The sequence below is a fragment of the Pelodiscus sinensis genome, chromosome 25 (assembly GCF_052426305.1).
Source record: "Pelodiscus sinensis isolate ZL-2025 chromosome 25, ASM5242630v1, whole genome shotgun sequence".
NCBI classification, from domain to species: Eukaryota; Metazoa; Chordata; order Testudines; family Trionychidae; genus Pelodiscus; species Pelodiscus sinensis.
Window position 1 is genome coordinate 20,262,601 of NC_143076.1, and position 12,106 is coordinate 20,274,706.

General features: G+C 55.8%; 1 protein-coding gene across 10 annotated transcripts in view; it reads left to right on the forward strand.

Annotated features, from left to right (window-relative positions):
- The window catches only part of CEP164 (centrosomal protein 164), a 76,886-nt gene that overhangs the window by 21,793 nt on the left and 42,987 nt on the right, over positions 1 to 12,106 (forward strand). For 8 of the 10 annotated variants that reach the window (XM_075909321.2, XM_075909322.2, XM_089773291.1 and 5 more), the window contains 3 exons: positions 1,865 to 2,293; positions 4,062 to 4,136; positions 9,305 to 9,388. In XM_075909321.2, coding sequence (XP_075765436.2) covers positions 1,865 to 2,293; positions 4,062 to 4,136; positions 9,305 to 9,388 — 588 coding nt within the window. The remainder of the gene's footprint in view (positions 1 to 1,864; positions 2,294 to 4,061; positions 4,137 to 9,304; positions 9,389 to 12,106) is intronic. The other 2 variants (XM_089773290.1, XM_089773293.1) reach the window with 2 other exon arrangements.

Below are 12,106 nucleotides of genomic sequence, written 5' to 3' on the forward strand. Positions count from 1 at the left end.
AACAAGCAGCATTGCTGCGTTGCTTTTCCATGGTGAGCAGCAATTCAGCTTTAGTGATATTCATCGCTGCGTATCGAGGATTACTCTGTCCATTGGTACTGATGTGTTTGCTGCGGGTCCATGCGGATCAGTGGGATGTTCAGTTTATTTGATAGGCAGGAATTTCACACCATTGAGTGAAAGTGAGCTGCAGTAAAATATCTTACAGCTTGAAATAGCTAGTGCCAATTACAGCCTGGTAGAATTTGCTCTGCCCTCTCAAAATGGGAGCTTTTGCATTTCTGCTTGTGTCTGGTTTCATGAGTCACTCTTTTATAGAACTGCATGGATATAACATTCGGAAAACAGGCTTGCCCTTCTTACAATGCTTCTGAGCCATTCCAGTGTGTCAGGTAAAACGTGACCTCCGATGAATGCAGAGGGGAGTTGTGTTCATCAAAGAGAAGAATAGACTTGTAGCTTGATGTGTTCCTGGAGCAGGGTCATGTTGGGCACATGTACTCTCCTACACTGTAACATACCCTGTGGAATGAGATTGGAAATGGGCGACCATCACTAGGCATCTTGGCTGCTTAGTGGTAAAACAAATACATTCTAAAACAGACTTATGCAGTGGCATCAGTCAGTGGCCAACCTCCTTCGACCCAGGACCATCCAGGAGTGCGAGACACTTGCTCAGCACTGGGAGTTTGGTGGGGTAATGTCAGGGAAAATCTAGAATTCTTCTAGTTTGTGAAACAAACCCATTCTTGAGCCTTCCCGTCCCTTTGAAAAGCCCTGTGGAGCTGAGCAATGCTAGTCATTCATCTGTAAGCCTGTATTGCCTGGGCCCTGAGCTGATGTAGGTTCACGCTGTGATCTGGTGACTCTCTGAGATACAGCTGTGAGGCAGTGTTTGGGGAGGCTGCCCCGGTTTGAGTTCTTGCTTTGCTCTCCCCAACTCAGCTAATAAATCTCCTGGGTCCTGCTAAATTCCCTCATCGAAAAGGCAGCCGGCTAGGCCTCCTCGTACCTTGGCATTTTGGGCTTCAAAGTGACACCGTTCTAGTGACACCTTGGTAAAAATACCCAGCTGGAATATGCCATCTGTGTGCAGTGCAAACTGCAAAGGCTTCCGCTGCAGCCTCTGACAAGTCGCACAGCATTGATACAAGAGTGAGAAGTAAAGCCCTGTCAGCGGCTTGCTCTGCATCCCACAGCTGTCTCCTGGGGGTTGCACTTTTGCCGGGAGTTTGCTGAGCTGCTGGTGGAGCTTTGGGTGACTAAGCTTGTTCAGACCCAAGTCTAATCCGCCCTGTTCGGGGGCCTTAGGCTAGACGAGTCCCTTGGCTCCTGTCGGTATCATCTCATTCGGGGCCTGAAGATTGGGGGGTTCAAATCCTGCGTGTCTCCTTGGCCTGGAGCCGAGGTGGACAATGCCGTGGGCGTGGCCTGTTACCTGGCCTGCCTGACGGTTCCAAGCAGAAGTTAAAAAACCAATAACACTCTCTCCTGTTCTGACTTCTCTTCCCAAGCAGGTGGCAATGCCCAAGGCGGTGTGAGTGCTGCCGAGGGTGTGACCGACTGACGGGCTGGCCTCTGGGCGTTACCAGTCACTAACTTGGGATCCGTGGGGTTTGAAAGCAGCTCTGCTAAACCAGAGTCCAGCCCTAAACGATGGGGCCCCTCATCACAGTGAGGTTCCTTTTCTCAAAGGGGGAGAAGTTCAAATACATTGGAATTGGCCTGGCCTAAGTTACCCAAAGCTTTGTGATTCCTGCTCCGCTGCAGGAGAATGTAGACCTGCCTTGGGAGGAGACACCCTCCAGAGAAGGGGCAAAGCATGATGCTTTGTAGCTCTAATTGTGTTTAATTTGCTGCCTAGAAGGAGTCCCTGCAGGAGAGTCGCCCTGAAGATAGGCATGAGTGTCCCTTGGATTCCGATGGAGTGTGCCCTCCAGCTCCAGCCAAGCCCGCTTACAGCAGTCTGTGTGGCCCAGACAAGGAGGAGCCCCGTGGGGAACCCCTGGGGAGTGAGCTGCTGGAAAAGGAAGAGACTGATGTAGAAGATGCTGTTTCTGTAGCTTATGAACAGTCAGGAAGCCCAGGGACAAGGGCAGCGGTGGGGACAGAAGTGGTCAGCAGTCTTGGGCCTCCCACAGCCGCATCTGCGGGGGTCAGAGCGGCTGAGGCAGATCGGATGGAGCGTGTGGCTGTCACTGTTGACACCAGGCCTGCCAGTGACAAGAGTGTAAATGGCGCCAGGGCAGAAGCAGCTGGTCGGAGAAGCGACAGGAAGCTGGATGCTAGCGAAGTAAGAAACCTGCCTGCACGGGCAGAGCTTATTGTGAGAACCCCCGCCTGCTGCCTCCACTGCTTTGCCACGCCCTGACTCAGGAGAGCAGTGTGCGCACGTGCAGCAGTCCCATTGGCGGCAAGGGACTTTGGCAGGCTCTTAAAGGGCAGCAAGTGTGAAAGAGCTTTCTTAATAGTAACGCTGTCCTGAATTGGGGTGCAAGTGCTCAACAGGTCCCCTGCTCTGCCTCTAGGAAGTCCCTTCCGTAACGCACGTAAGAAGTGCTGCTCAGAGCTCCAGCAGGCAAAGGCCCTGAACTGGGAAACACATCTCAAATCTCTGAGCAGCGATAGACCTCAGCTTTCAGCGCTGCCGTCCGTAGCAAGGAAGCTGTTTTAAGTAGGGATGTTAAAATGAATTTAAGTAACCGTGTAACCGCTAAAAATTTCTCACAGGGGGCGGGGGGACAGTCGGTTCCCTAGGAGCTGGTGCACACGAGGAGCTGGCTTATAATGGGTTTAAATTGCAGCCAGGTTGGACGTAAGGAAAACTTTCTACCTGTCAGGGTGGTCAAACACTGGAATAAGTTGCCTGTGGCGGTTGTGGAATCTCCATCACTGGAGATATGTAAGTGCAGGTTGCCTGTCAGGGATTGTCTGTCCGGTGCTTGGTCCTGCCCTGAGTGCAGGGCACTGGACTAGCTGACTTCTCAAGGTCCCTTCCAGTCCTACAATCTGATCATTGTGTGTTCTCACCGTGCCCAGCTGTCAGGTGTTTCTTGGCTGGTGTGGAGGTGGGGCAAATGTGTACAAGTTACCAGCTCTGCTACTTACAGCTCCGAGGACGTATGCTGAAGGGAGGGGGCTTGGTTCCAGATGTGGATAGACTCTGCCCCCTGTGATACCTTCCAGGACACATTGTCGCCTTTCCCACCATTCTTCCACTGCGCCCCAGCCAGTAACTGCGGTGCTTTGCTGTGCAGTCCCTCGCAAGAGCCCCAAGTGCTTCCTTTCCAGCAGGGTGTGTTAACTCTCTGCCTGCTGGAGTGGAGTCTAAACAGATGCAGTGTCCAGTCCATGGACAGCATATCCCCAGAGGCCAATTCCTCCCTAGTCTGGCTCAGGTTCGTAAAGTTAAGCATGCATGGAAGTTTGCAGGACTGGGACGTAGGGCGCATTCCTGTCCATCCCCCCTGAAGTCGAACAAAGACCATGTTTAGCTGCCAGTGGTAGCTTCCACACGTGGTCTGAAGTATTTGCTGGGCTGGGCCCTCGGGCATGAGTAGCCATACTGTAGACCGTGGATCAGAAGGAGGTGGCGTGTGGAGATCACCGCCGAGTTGTGCAGCATGAGGTCTGGAGCGGAGAAGTGGTGACGTAGAGAAGCTCGGTGCGAGGCTTCAGCTGGGAGCCAGCACAGCAGGCTGGGCCTGGGGAGGGAATAATGGTCAGAACTGGGAGTGGCTGGGCTTGGGAAGAGCCTGAGCTCTGTGCAGGCGCCGTTCATCGCCGACTGTTTGGAGACCCGTTTGAAGAGCACTTCTTTACCCCTCCAGCCCCGCCTGCTTCCAAAAGCCTGTTCTCCCCGCAATGCGGCGTCTCCTGCTTGTCTGTGGGGCGCACCTGTAGAAATGTCTTTTGTGTAGTGTCGGAAACTCGGGTGCAGCCCAGTAGCATGTACAGATTGGACTTGTTTTCCCAGCACCCTTAGGTCTGCTTTTGTTGGAAATGGCCCAGTAAACTTGCCGCCATATGAACTGAAATGCATCCCTTTTGGGTTTTTCAAGGAGTCCGATGCCAGCGAGCACGTGAGAGAATTGCAGGTTTCTGACCAGTCGGATCATGAGCTGCTTCATGTGATGGTGAGTCCTTGGGTATCAGCCTTGTGTTCCTCTGTGAGTACTCGGCAAATGGGTCCCCAGGCCTCCTGCCTTCCCCCTTCTCTGTCCCTCCGCTGCTGGGAAAGAACCTCACAAGGTGGCCCAGACCAACCCGACCATTTGCACTTGCCTAGCTTTGCTTCCAGAGGTCTCCAAAGACATTTGAAAGGCTTAGCTCAGTGTAACTCCATTGCACAAGAGGTGAGGGGTCTGGATAGAGACCCTGCTGTGAGTCAGTGGTGGAGCTGGAAATGGAACCCAGCTCTGACTCCGTACCATGCTGCTGGGGAGGTCCAGAGCTGGGAGCCGACGTCAGACCCGCTGCCCTTGCAGGAGTGAACTTTGCTGGTGGTGGGACGGTGTATCAGCTCCCTGCCTCACCAGCAAACTCCGCTAGGCTCTCCCAGCCCAAACCTTGCCTGGAACTCCAGCTCCCGAGCTCCTCAGAGATGGTCCTCTTCAACATGCAGGCCCTGTCACCGTTCAGGCACAGAGCATGCTAGGTTTGCTGATCTGTTAGCATTGTCGCATTGCCTCTTCTTAACTGAACTGGGCTGCACACACCCTTCCCTTCAAGCACAGCACTGAATTGGTTTATAGCAAAAATAGCATGTTCGTGAACAAAAGGGCGTAGGGTAAGTGATATCAATTAGTGGGGATAACGGTAGAAATGGTTACAAGCAATTAACAGTCAAACAAAAAGACACTAATCGAATCTAGCAAGATGACAGTCTTTGCTCAAAGTTTTTTCTCTCACCTACAGTCTCCTTCCCAGGTATTACTGGCCAGGGTCTGTCACGGAGTTCAAACGGCTTGAAAATCAGTCAAATTGGGTCAGACCAGAGGTCCATCTGCCCCACTGACCTGTCATCCAGCAGTGGCCAGTGCCCGATGCTTCAAAGAGAGTAGACAGACAGGGCAGTTATCCAGTGACCCATCCCCTGCGACCCAGTCCTAGCATCTGGCGGTCAGAAGTTTAGAGGAACTTAGAGGAAGGGGTTCCATCCGTGACAGTCTTGGCTACTAGCTGTTGGTAGATCTATCCTCCTTGAGTTACTGCATTCGGGTTTTCTTCCAACTATAGTTTTGCCCTTCACAGCCTACCCGGCAATGAGTTTAACAGGTTTGCAGTGCACGGTGTGGAGAACTAGTTCCTTTTGTTTCAAACTGCTACCTGTTCGTTTCTGAGTGACCCCGGGTTCTTGTGTGTTGTGGAGGGGAAACGACACTCACCTGTTCACTCCCCCCCCCCCCCCCGGTCATGATTTTATAGACCCCCGTTAGCAGCGTGTGACTCAGCCCCGCAGTGCCTTCTGCTCATCACTCAGCCCAGTCCAGGCACACGGCCCCCCCCCCCCCCCCCCAGCGGTGTCTCACCTGCTGTTCCCTGCCCTTTTGGGAGTTCTCCACTGCTTCTGGCGCCCTTCCCTTAGGCACAGCTCCGCAGCAGTGCCCGCACAGGGTCCTCGCCTCCCAGAGAAACCCATTATCCCCCAGTCGCCATCTAGCTTCTTCCATCGGGGCACACTGCAGTCTGACGTGGCCACGCGTCACTGGCAACAGGGTGGGGGCCTTCTGCTGGCCTGGCTGCTCCTTGGCAGCCCTGGTACCTCGCTGGGCCCCTGTTGCTGGGTCTCAGCCAGGGGTTTCTTAGGGCCTGAGTTCCCCTGGCTCACCTTACCTTCTCCCAGCACCGCTCTGTCCATGGTACCTGTCATGGAGGGTGGGGACCATTTGGCCCTGCACCCCCAATCACAGCCAGAGGGGAGACTCAGCCGGCAGGTGGAACTGAAGGTTTATTGGTTCACAGGGACGCCGTGCAGAACAGACTTGTTAGCGAGGTACTAGGAGCTGTCACTACAATCCATCTTGGGAGGAAGGGGGCCCTGGCCCTATCTCTGCCCTCCAAGCCAGCTAGACTCCCTGCATCCTAAGCCAGCCAAGATTAACTCTCACACAGCAGCTGGTCCCAGCCCTTCAGGCAGCCCCGCTTCCTCTTTTGTCCCTGCAAAAGGTGTTATCTGGTTACACCCCCTCCCCTGCCACCTAGGCTCAGGTTATAAGAGAGCCTGAGTTACTATGTATGTGCTGGGCCAGGGCACCCTGGAGCAGCCTCCCCTCAGTGAGAGTCATATCCAAAACTCCCATCCCCAGCCAGGATGGGTGCAGTGCCCAGGGAAACTGAGTCACACACAGAGTTACAACAGCACAGGACAGTAGAAATCCTATGCAATGTGACAAGCGAACAGAGTGAATATCATCACTGCTAGCAGGCAGCTAGGTCCCTCTCCTTGTAGAGCTGGAGGGAGACTGAGCTCCTCCTGGCCAGCCACCTATTTATAAACCCCTGCCAGGCTCTGATTGGCTGCCTCAGGTCCTCTCCTGATTGGCTCCCAGCCACAGCCCTTGCCCAGGGCTGTTTTGACTCTTTCCATTCCAGTGTGGGGAAATCACCCTTCCACAACTCTGTAATATCTCATTTAGTTATCTCTTTTCCATGCTAAGATGTGCCAGTCTTTTTAATCTCTCATCATATGGAAGTTGTTCCATACTGCTAGTAACCTTTGTTGCCCTTTTCTGTACCTTTTCCACTTCTAATATATCTTTAAGATGGGTGACCAGAACGGGATGTGCCATTCAAGGTATAGATGTATCCTGGATTAATTTAGTGGCTTTATGGTATTTTGTTCCTTATTATTGAGCCCTTTCCCAATCTTCCTAACGCTCTCTTCGTTTTTTTGACTGCTGCTGCATGTGGAGCAGGTGTTTTCAGGGAACGATCTATCCACAATGACGCCAAGATCTTATTCTGGAGTGGCAACAGTTTAATTTAGATCCCGCCATTGTATATGCAGGGTTGGGATTGTGTTGTCCAATGGGCATTACTTTGCATTAATCAACACCAAATTTCACCTGCCATTTTGTTGCCCAGCCACCCACGTGAGAGATCTTCGTAGCTCTTCACAGTCTGCGTTGGACTTAACTGCCTTGAGAGCTTCGGTATCGCCTGCTTGATTCCTTTGTCTTCTCATGCGAAGGATAAAGATTTACTCTCTGTCCCTTGTATCCCCAATGGGCTTGTATTTATTTGACATGTCAGGAGGCCTCCCAGGGGCTCTGCTCGCTCTGACCTCCACGGAGCCAACGCCATGTCAGTTTTGCAGTGCTCCTTGATTTCACAAAGCAAATGCATTTCCTGCAACTTCTGATGCAAATTAATACTCCATTATTCACGTCTGTCACACCTGGCTTGGTTAGTCTTGGAGCCAGAAGTGCTTGCCTTCCCCTTTGGAGGACCACTGTGACGTAGTGGGGGTACCTGGCTGGTTTCTATGCTGCTGGCTCTGGGGTAACCCCCACTGGCTGCCGTGGGTACCACGACCCAGCAAAACAGGATGAGTCACTATGCAAAGGGACCTCTCAACCGGTAAGGCCAGACACCCCCCATGGAGAGGAACAAAGGAAGGTGGAATGCTGCCCTGGCTGGGGGGCAGGGCTGGAAGAGTGTGGGTTAGTTGCTGTCTGGGAGCATGGAGGAGACAGCCTAGGGAAAGGGGCTGGAGTTTAGGGGCCCAGTCTCCCCCATCTCAAGGGGGCCTGAGGCATCCTAGCCCAGATCTGTGACCAGATTACATCTGTGCTGTGCTGTATCCTGGAGAGGCAATAAACTTCCTCTATTCCACCGGCTGGTGCAGTCTGTTTGTGCCATTTTGGGGTGCAGGAGACGGGGGACCCCCAACGCGCAGTCACCCCCCCCCCCCACTGTTTTGCCTGCTTTTTGGTTCTCCAAAACTTAATATCAGAGGCTAGCCATAATTCCAGCTGCAGTGTTATTACGAGCGTTTCACGGTGATATTCACGACCAGGATATTACGAGTTTGCCAGTGATGTACTACATGACGCTTTTCAGATGCAGGTCACAACAGCAGTGAGTTTGGGGTCCGCTGAACTGGCGAGGCCATCTGCAGCTTATTGCTAAATACCACCGAGAACTTTGCTATGTGGCTTAAGGATGCTCTGAAGCTCCCATACTCCCAGCCACCCCCTCTAACCCCTAGGCTATACTTCCTTCCAAAGCTGGTCTGCTGGGTGTGGCGTGTTCTCGTCGGGAGGGCTGTGCACAGGCCCTGTGGTGCACAAAGGCGTCAGGGTGACAGGGCTGTGTATGCAGTGGGTGGAGGTATAGTCGTAAATGGGCAGGGGAGCCGACAGGCTGCACAGGCCCCTGGGCATAGAGCATGGCCAGCCCCCATGCTGCCCCGAGCGCAGCGCCCCAGCCCCCAGCGCCGCACGGGGTTGTGCTCCAGCGGCAACTGAAAGGGCCCTGGGCTCTCACTGCTGCCACTGCTACAGTAGCCATGTTGCTGGCTGGGAGCCCGAGCACCTTTGAATTGCTGGGCCCCGGGGCAGCTTCTCCCTTTGCCCCGCCTGTCAGCGGGCCGGGTACGGGGCTCCGAGACCTCTCCCTTAGGGAGCTGGGATCATACGCAAGGGGCAAGGGACCTTCCTCTGCAGCAGTGCCTGGGCAGGAGGGCGGAGCACAGAGCCGGGGAGGGGTCAGAACTGGAGAATGACAAGCAAGAAAAATAGCAACCCAGGTAAAACTTGGCTGAGGAGACCACAGTCCCTTTTTCTGCAGGGGCCCCCCTCTCTCCTCCGCTGCTGGGGGCTGGGGCCCGGCCCGTAAGATCCCAGCGGAACAGCCAGCGGGGCAGGCAGGGGGTGTGCAGGAAAGTGCCCATCCGCATCCTTTCATCTGCCCAGTGAGCAGTGGGGCCAGCCACTCTTCCCCGCGCTCGCGGCACACCAAGCGCTGCCCTGGCTTGCATGCTGCGGGGGGAGGGGGCAGCCATGGGAGATCCCCAGTGCGCCAGGATGCAAGTCTAACACGAGAGTGCTCACGGCGCCCCCAGCCAGCACGTACAGCCTGTTGCTGGTTCCGAGCATGTGCTAGTGAAGCCCCGCGTACCGATCTCTGCCTTCTCTCACCGCTGCCACTCTTCACATCTCAGGTGTCCTGAGCAGCGTGCGGCCATTGAACAGATGGGGAGGATGTTCCTGGCAGTGGGCGTCCATGCTCTGGCCCCAGGGATCTCTGTTAAAACCTACGTGCCCATCTGAAAGCAATCCCTTGTCTCTTTCTGTTTAAGGACTTTGGTTTCCCTAGCTGGCTCTCGGAGCAGGTCCTGGACGTGGGTGTTCTTTCTGCCGCTCTGGACAGCGCCCAGGTGGAGGTGAGCGGTGTCTGTGCATGGCGCTGTGGGCAGAGGTAACGTGTCCGGTGGCGGGGGAGAACCCTGGCACTTGCTCTGTGCTGCCCCATGAGACGGGCCGAAGGGAAACGGAAGCGCAGCGTGAAGGCCACGTGGTGAGTGTTGGCCAAGCTGGGCTTAGAACCACGTCTGCCTGAGCCCTAGAGCAATGCTGAATGCAGCCCTCGGCTAAGCGCCAAGGCAGTGCTGGGTGCTCCCTGCTTGGAAAGCCAGTTCCCCGTTGAGCCCTGTGGGCCGACCTTCCAGTGCCTGTGTGTGTGCACGCTGGGCCCTCCCCTGCACTGCTGGGGGCCGAGGGTACTTTGGGGGGGTGTTCCTCCCCTGAGCGGATGGGTGGGGCTTGGGTCCCAGAGAACACTGGTGGGGGAAAATAAACGGCTGTTCCAAGAAAGCCAGAGGCTGACTTGCTCAGACAGGTCAGTGCCAAGAGCCTGGAGCGTTTGGTACGTGTGGCCTCGCCGGGCGGGAAGGGAGCCCTTCTCGCTGGGCCACGGTGGCAAGGGAGGGCGTTTGCCACCCCCAGGGAATGGCTGGACGAGGGCAGCTCTGTTGGAAGGAAGCTTCTCAGCCTCTCCAGCTTGTTACCAAGGCTGATTGTCAGCCCAGCCTGGCAGTGCCTCAGCTGAAGGAGCGCACTGTGCAGTGCCAGGAGGCTTCGGGTCGTGGCTCCAGCTGGGCTTTACTCCGCCCTGATCTGATTGGAAGGGAGTCGATCGGCCGAGCGGAGTGTCGGGCAGGGAGTAGAAACCCAACTTTGCTGAGCTCACTGTGGAGAACACACGTGGCCTCTTGTGCCCAATAGCGAAGAGATGGGGTGTGAAAGGGAAGCAGGATATCTGCCTGGGGTGTCCCCTCTCCTTTCCGCGGCAGCGTGCGCATCGTGCAGGCCCATGTTCCCTGTCCCCGGGAAAGAGAGCTGGTTTGAGATGGTGCCCACCGCAGACCTGCAGCTGCTCCCGTGTGTGGAGCGACACTTCTAGCTGCTTAGGGTGGGTTTAGTTCTACACACGGGGCTTGCTTTTGCTTTGGCATATTAGCCCCTGTGACTGCCGAGTGAGCCACGGGAGGGCTGCTCGCATCGTGCCCTGTCGGGATCAGCCGTAGCCGTGTGCCATAGCTCTGCAGAGGCTGCGTGTCTGTGTCGAGAGGCATGGGGAGCCCCCGCTGATGGCGCCGTCTCCCTCCCCTGCCCCCAAGCCTTTCCGGGGACGGGAGGGGGCTAAGTCCCGCCTGGCAGGAGGGTGGAAAGCTTGGGGATGGCCCAGTGCTTTGAGATCTCCACTGAAGGTTTTTTAGCCTGGAAATCTTTGTCTTGTCTCTGCTCAGGGCCGGCAGAGCAGGGTGGGGGGGCCCTTCTTGAGGAGGAGGGGGTTTCATGTGGCTCTGGGAACAGTGTTGTTCACCTCGGTCTGAGCTGGACGAGCGTTTTCCCTCCTGGCGGTGCCATTACTGCTACTCCTGGTTCTGCTCCGGAAGTGCAGCTAGCGTAGGCTGGGCACCCCAGCCCCATCCGTGTTAACCCTTTGCCACTGGACTGGCTCCAAGGACGCCGTGTGTGAGCTGCTGGCATCCTGTTCAGCCAATGGAGCTACCGCCCTGGTAGCCATAGTGGTAAAAGGCTAATATAGAAGCAGGCACAGGGCCTGGTCTAGTCCCCTGTGGGGTCCATGGGAATCTCATCTTAGAATCACAGAGCTGGAAGAGACCTCAGGAGTCAAGTCCAGCCCCTGCTCTAGGCAGGACCAATCCCAGCTAAATCAACCCAGCCAGGGCTTGCTCAAGCCGGGACTTAAACACCTCTAGGGATGGAGACTCCACCCCCTCCCCAGGGAACCCACCCCAGCGCTTCCCACCCGCCTAGGGAAATAGTTTTCGTAATGTCCAGCCTAGACCCCCCCCACTGTAACTTGCCTGCTTTGGGCTGTGATCCTGCCCACACGGAGCAGGGGGCTAGGCTCACCTGTTGGAGAGCAGCTGGTCTCCCTGGGCTGTTCTCCCTGAGTGGTCTCCCGGAGTGGTGGCAGCCTTCGCTCTTTCCCAGGATCCCCACTCAGTGGGTGGCACTGAGGCCAGAGGGGAAGGACTTGCCCACGGTCACACGATGAGTCAGCGATAGTCAGGATTTAAGCCCTGGGCCTCCTCACTCCCAGCCCAGTGGCCCAAAGCCGCCCCCTGGCGGCAGCCTTGCCCTGCCGAAGGTAGAGGCTAGCTCAGCTTTTAGAAATGACCCTTGACAGGCAGAGTTAAGGGTGCAGGCTGCTCCAGTTAGAGAGCGAGCGTGAGGGTGACTCCAGCTGGCAGCGAGAGCTTCCGAGGAGTAAAAATAGCCCTTGTGCTTTCCACGGGGACAGTGCAGCCAGGAGCCACCTGGCTCCTGGGGAGCGGAGCCGTTAGTTGCAGGAGAGCGGGAGATGCCTGCAGAGGTCTGACCGGGTTGATGTGATCAGACGTGACAGCACTAGCAGGGAATCCTGCTGCTGGTTGCTCTGCTAGACATTTGCATAAATCCGGGCTATTTATAATTTCATTTCTTCAAATGTCGGCCCGGCCCCTTGGTGCATGTCGGTATGGCGAAGGCGCGCCTGAGTGCCCCGCCACCGATGAGTGCGCGGAGCCTCCGCTGGGGACGGGCTCTTAACCCTTCCCCTGCCAGCTCAGCCTCCGCCAGTGCCGGGAACC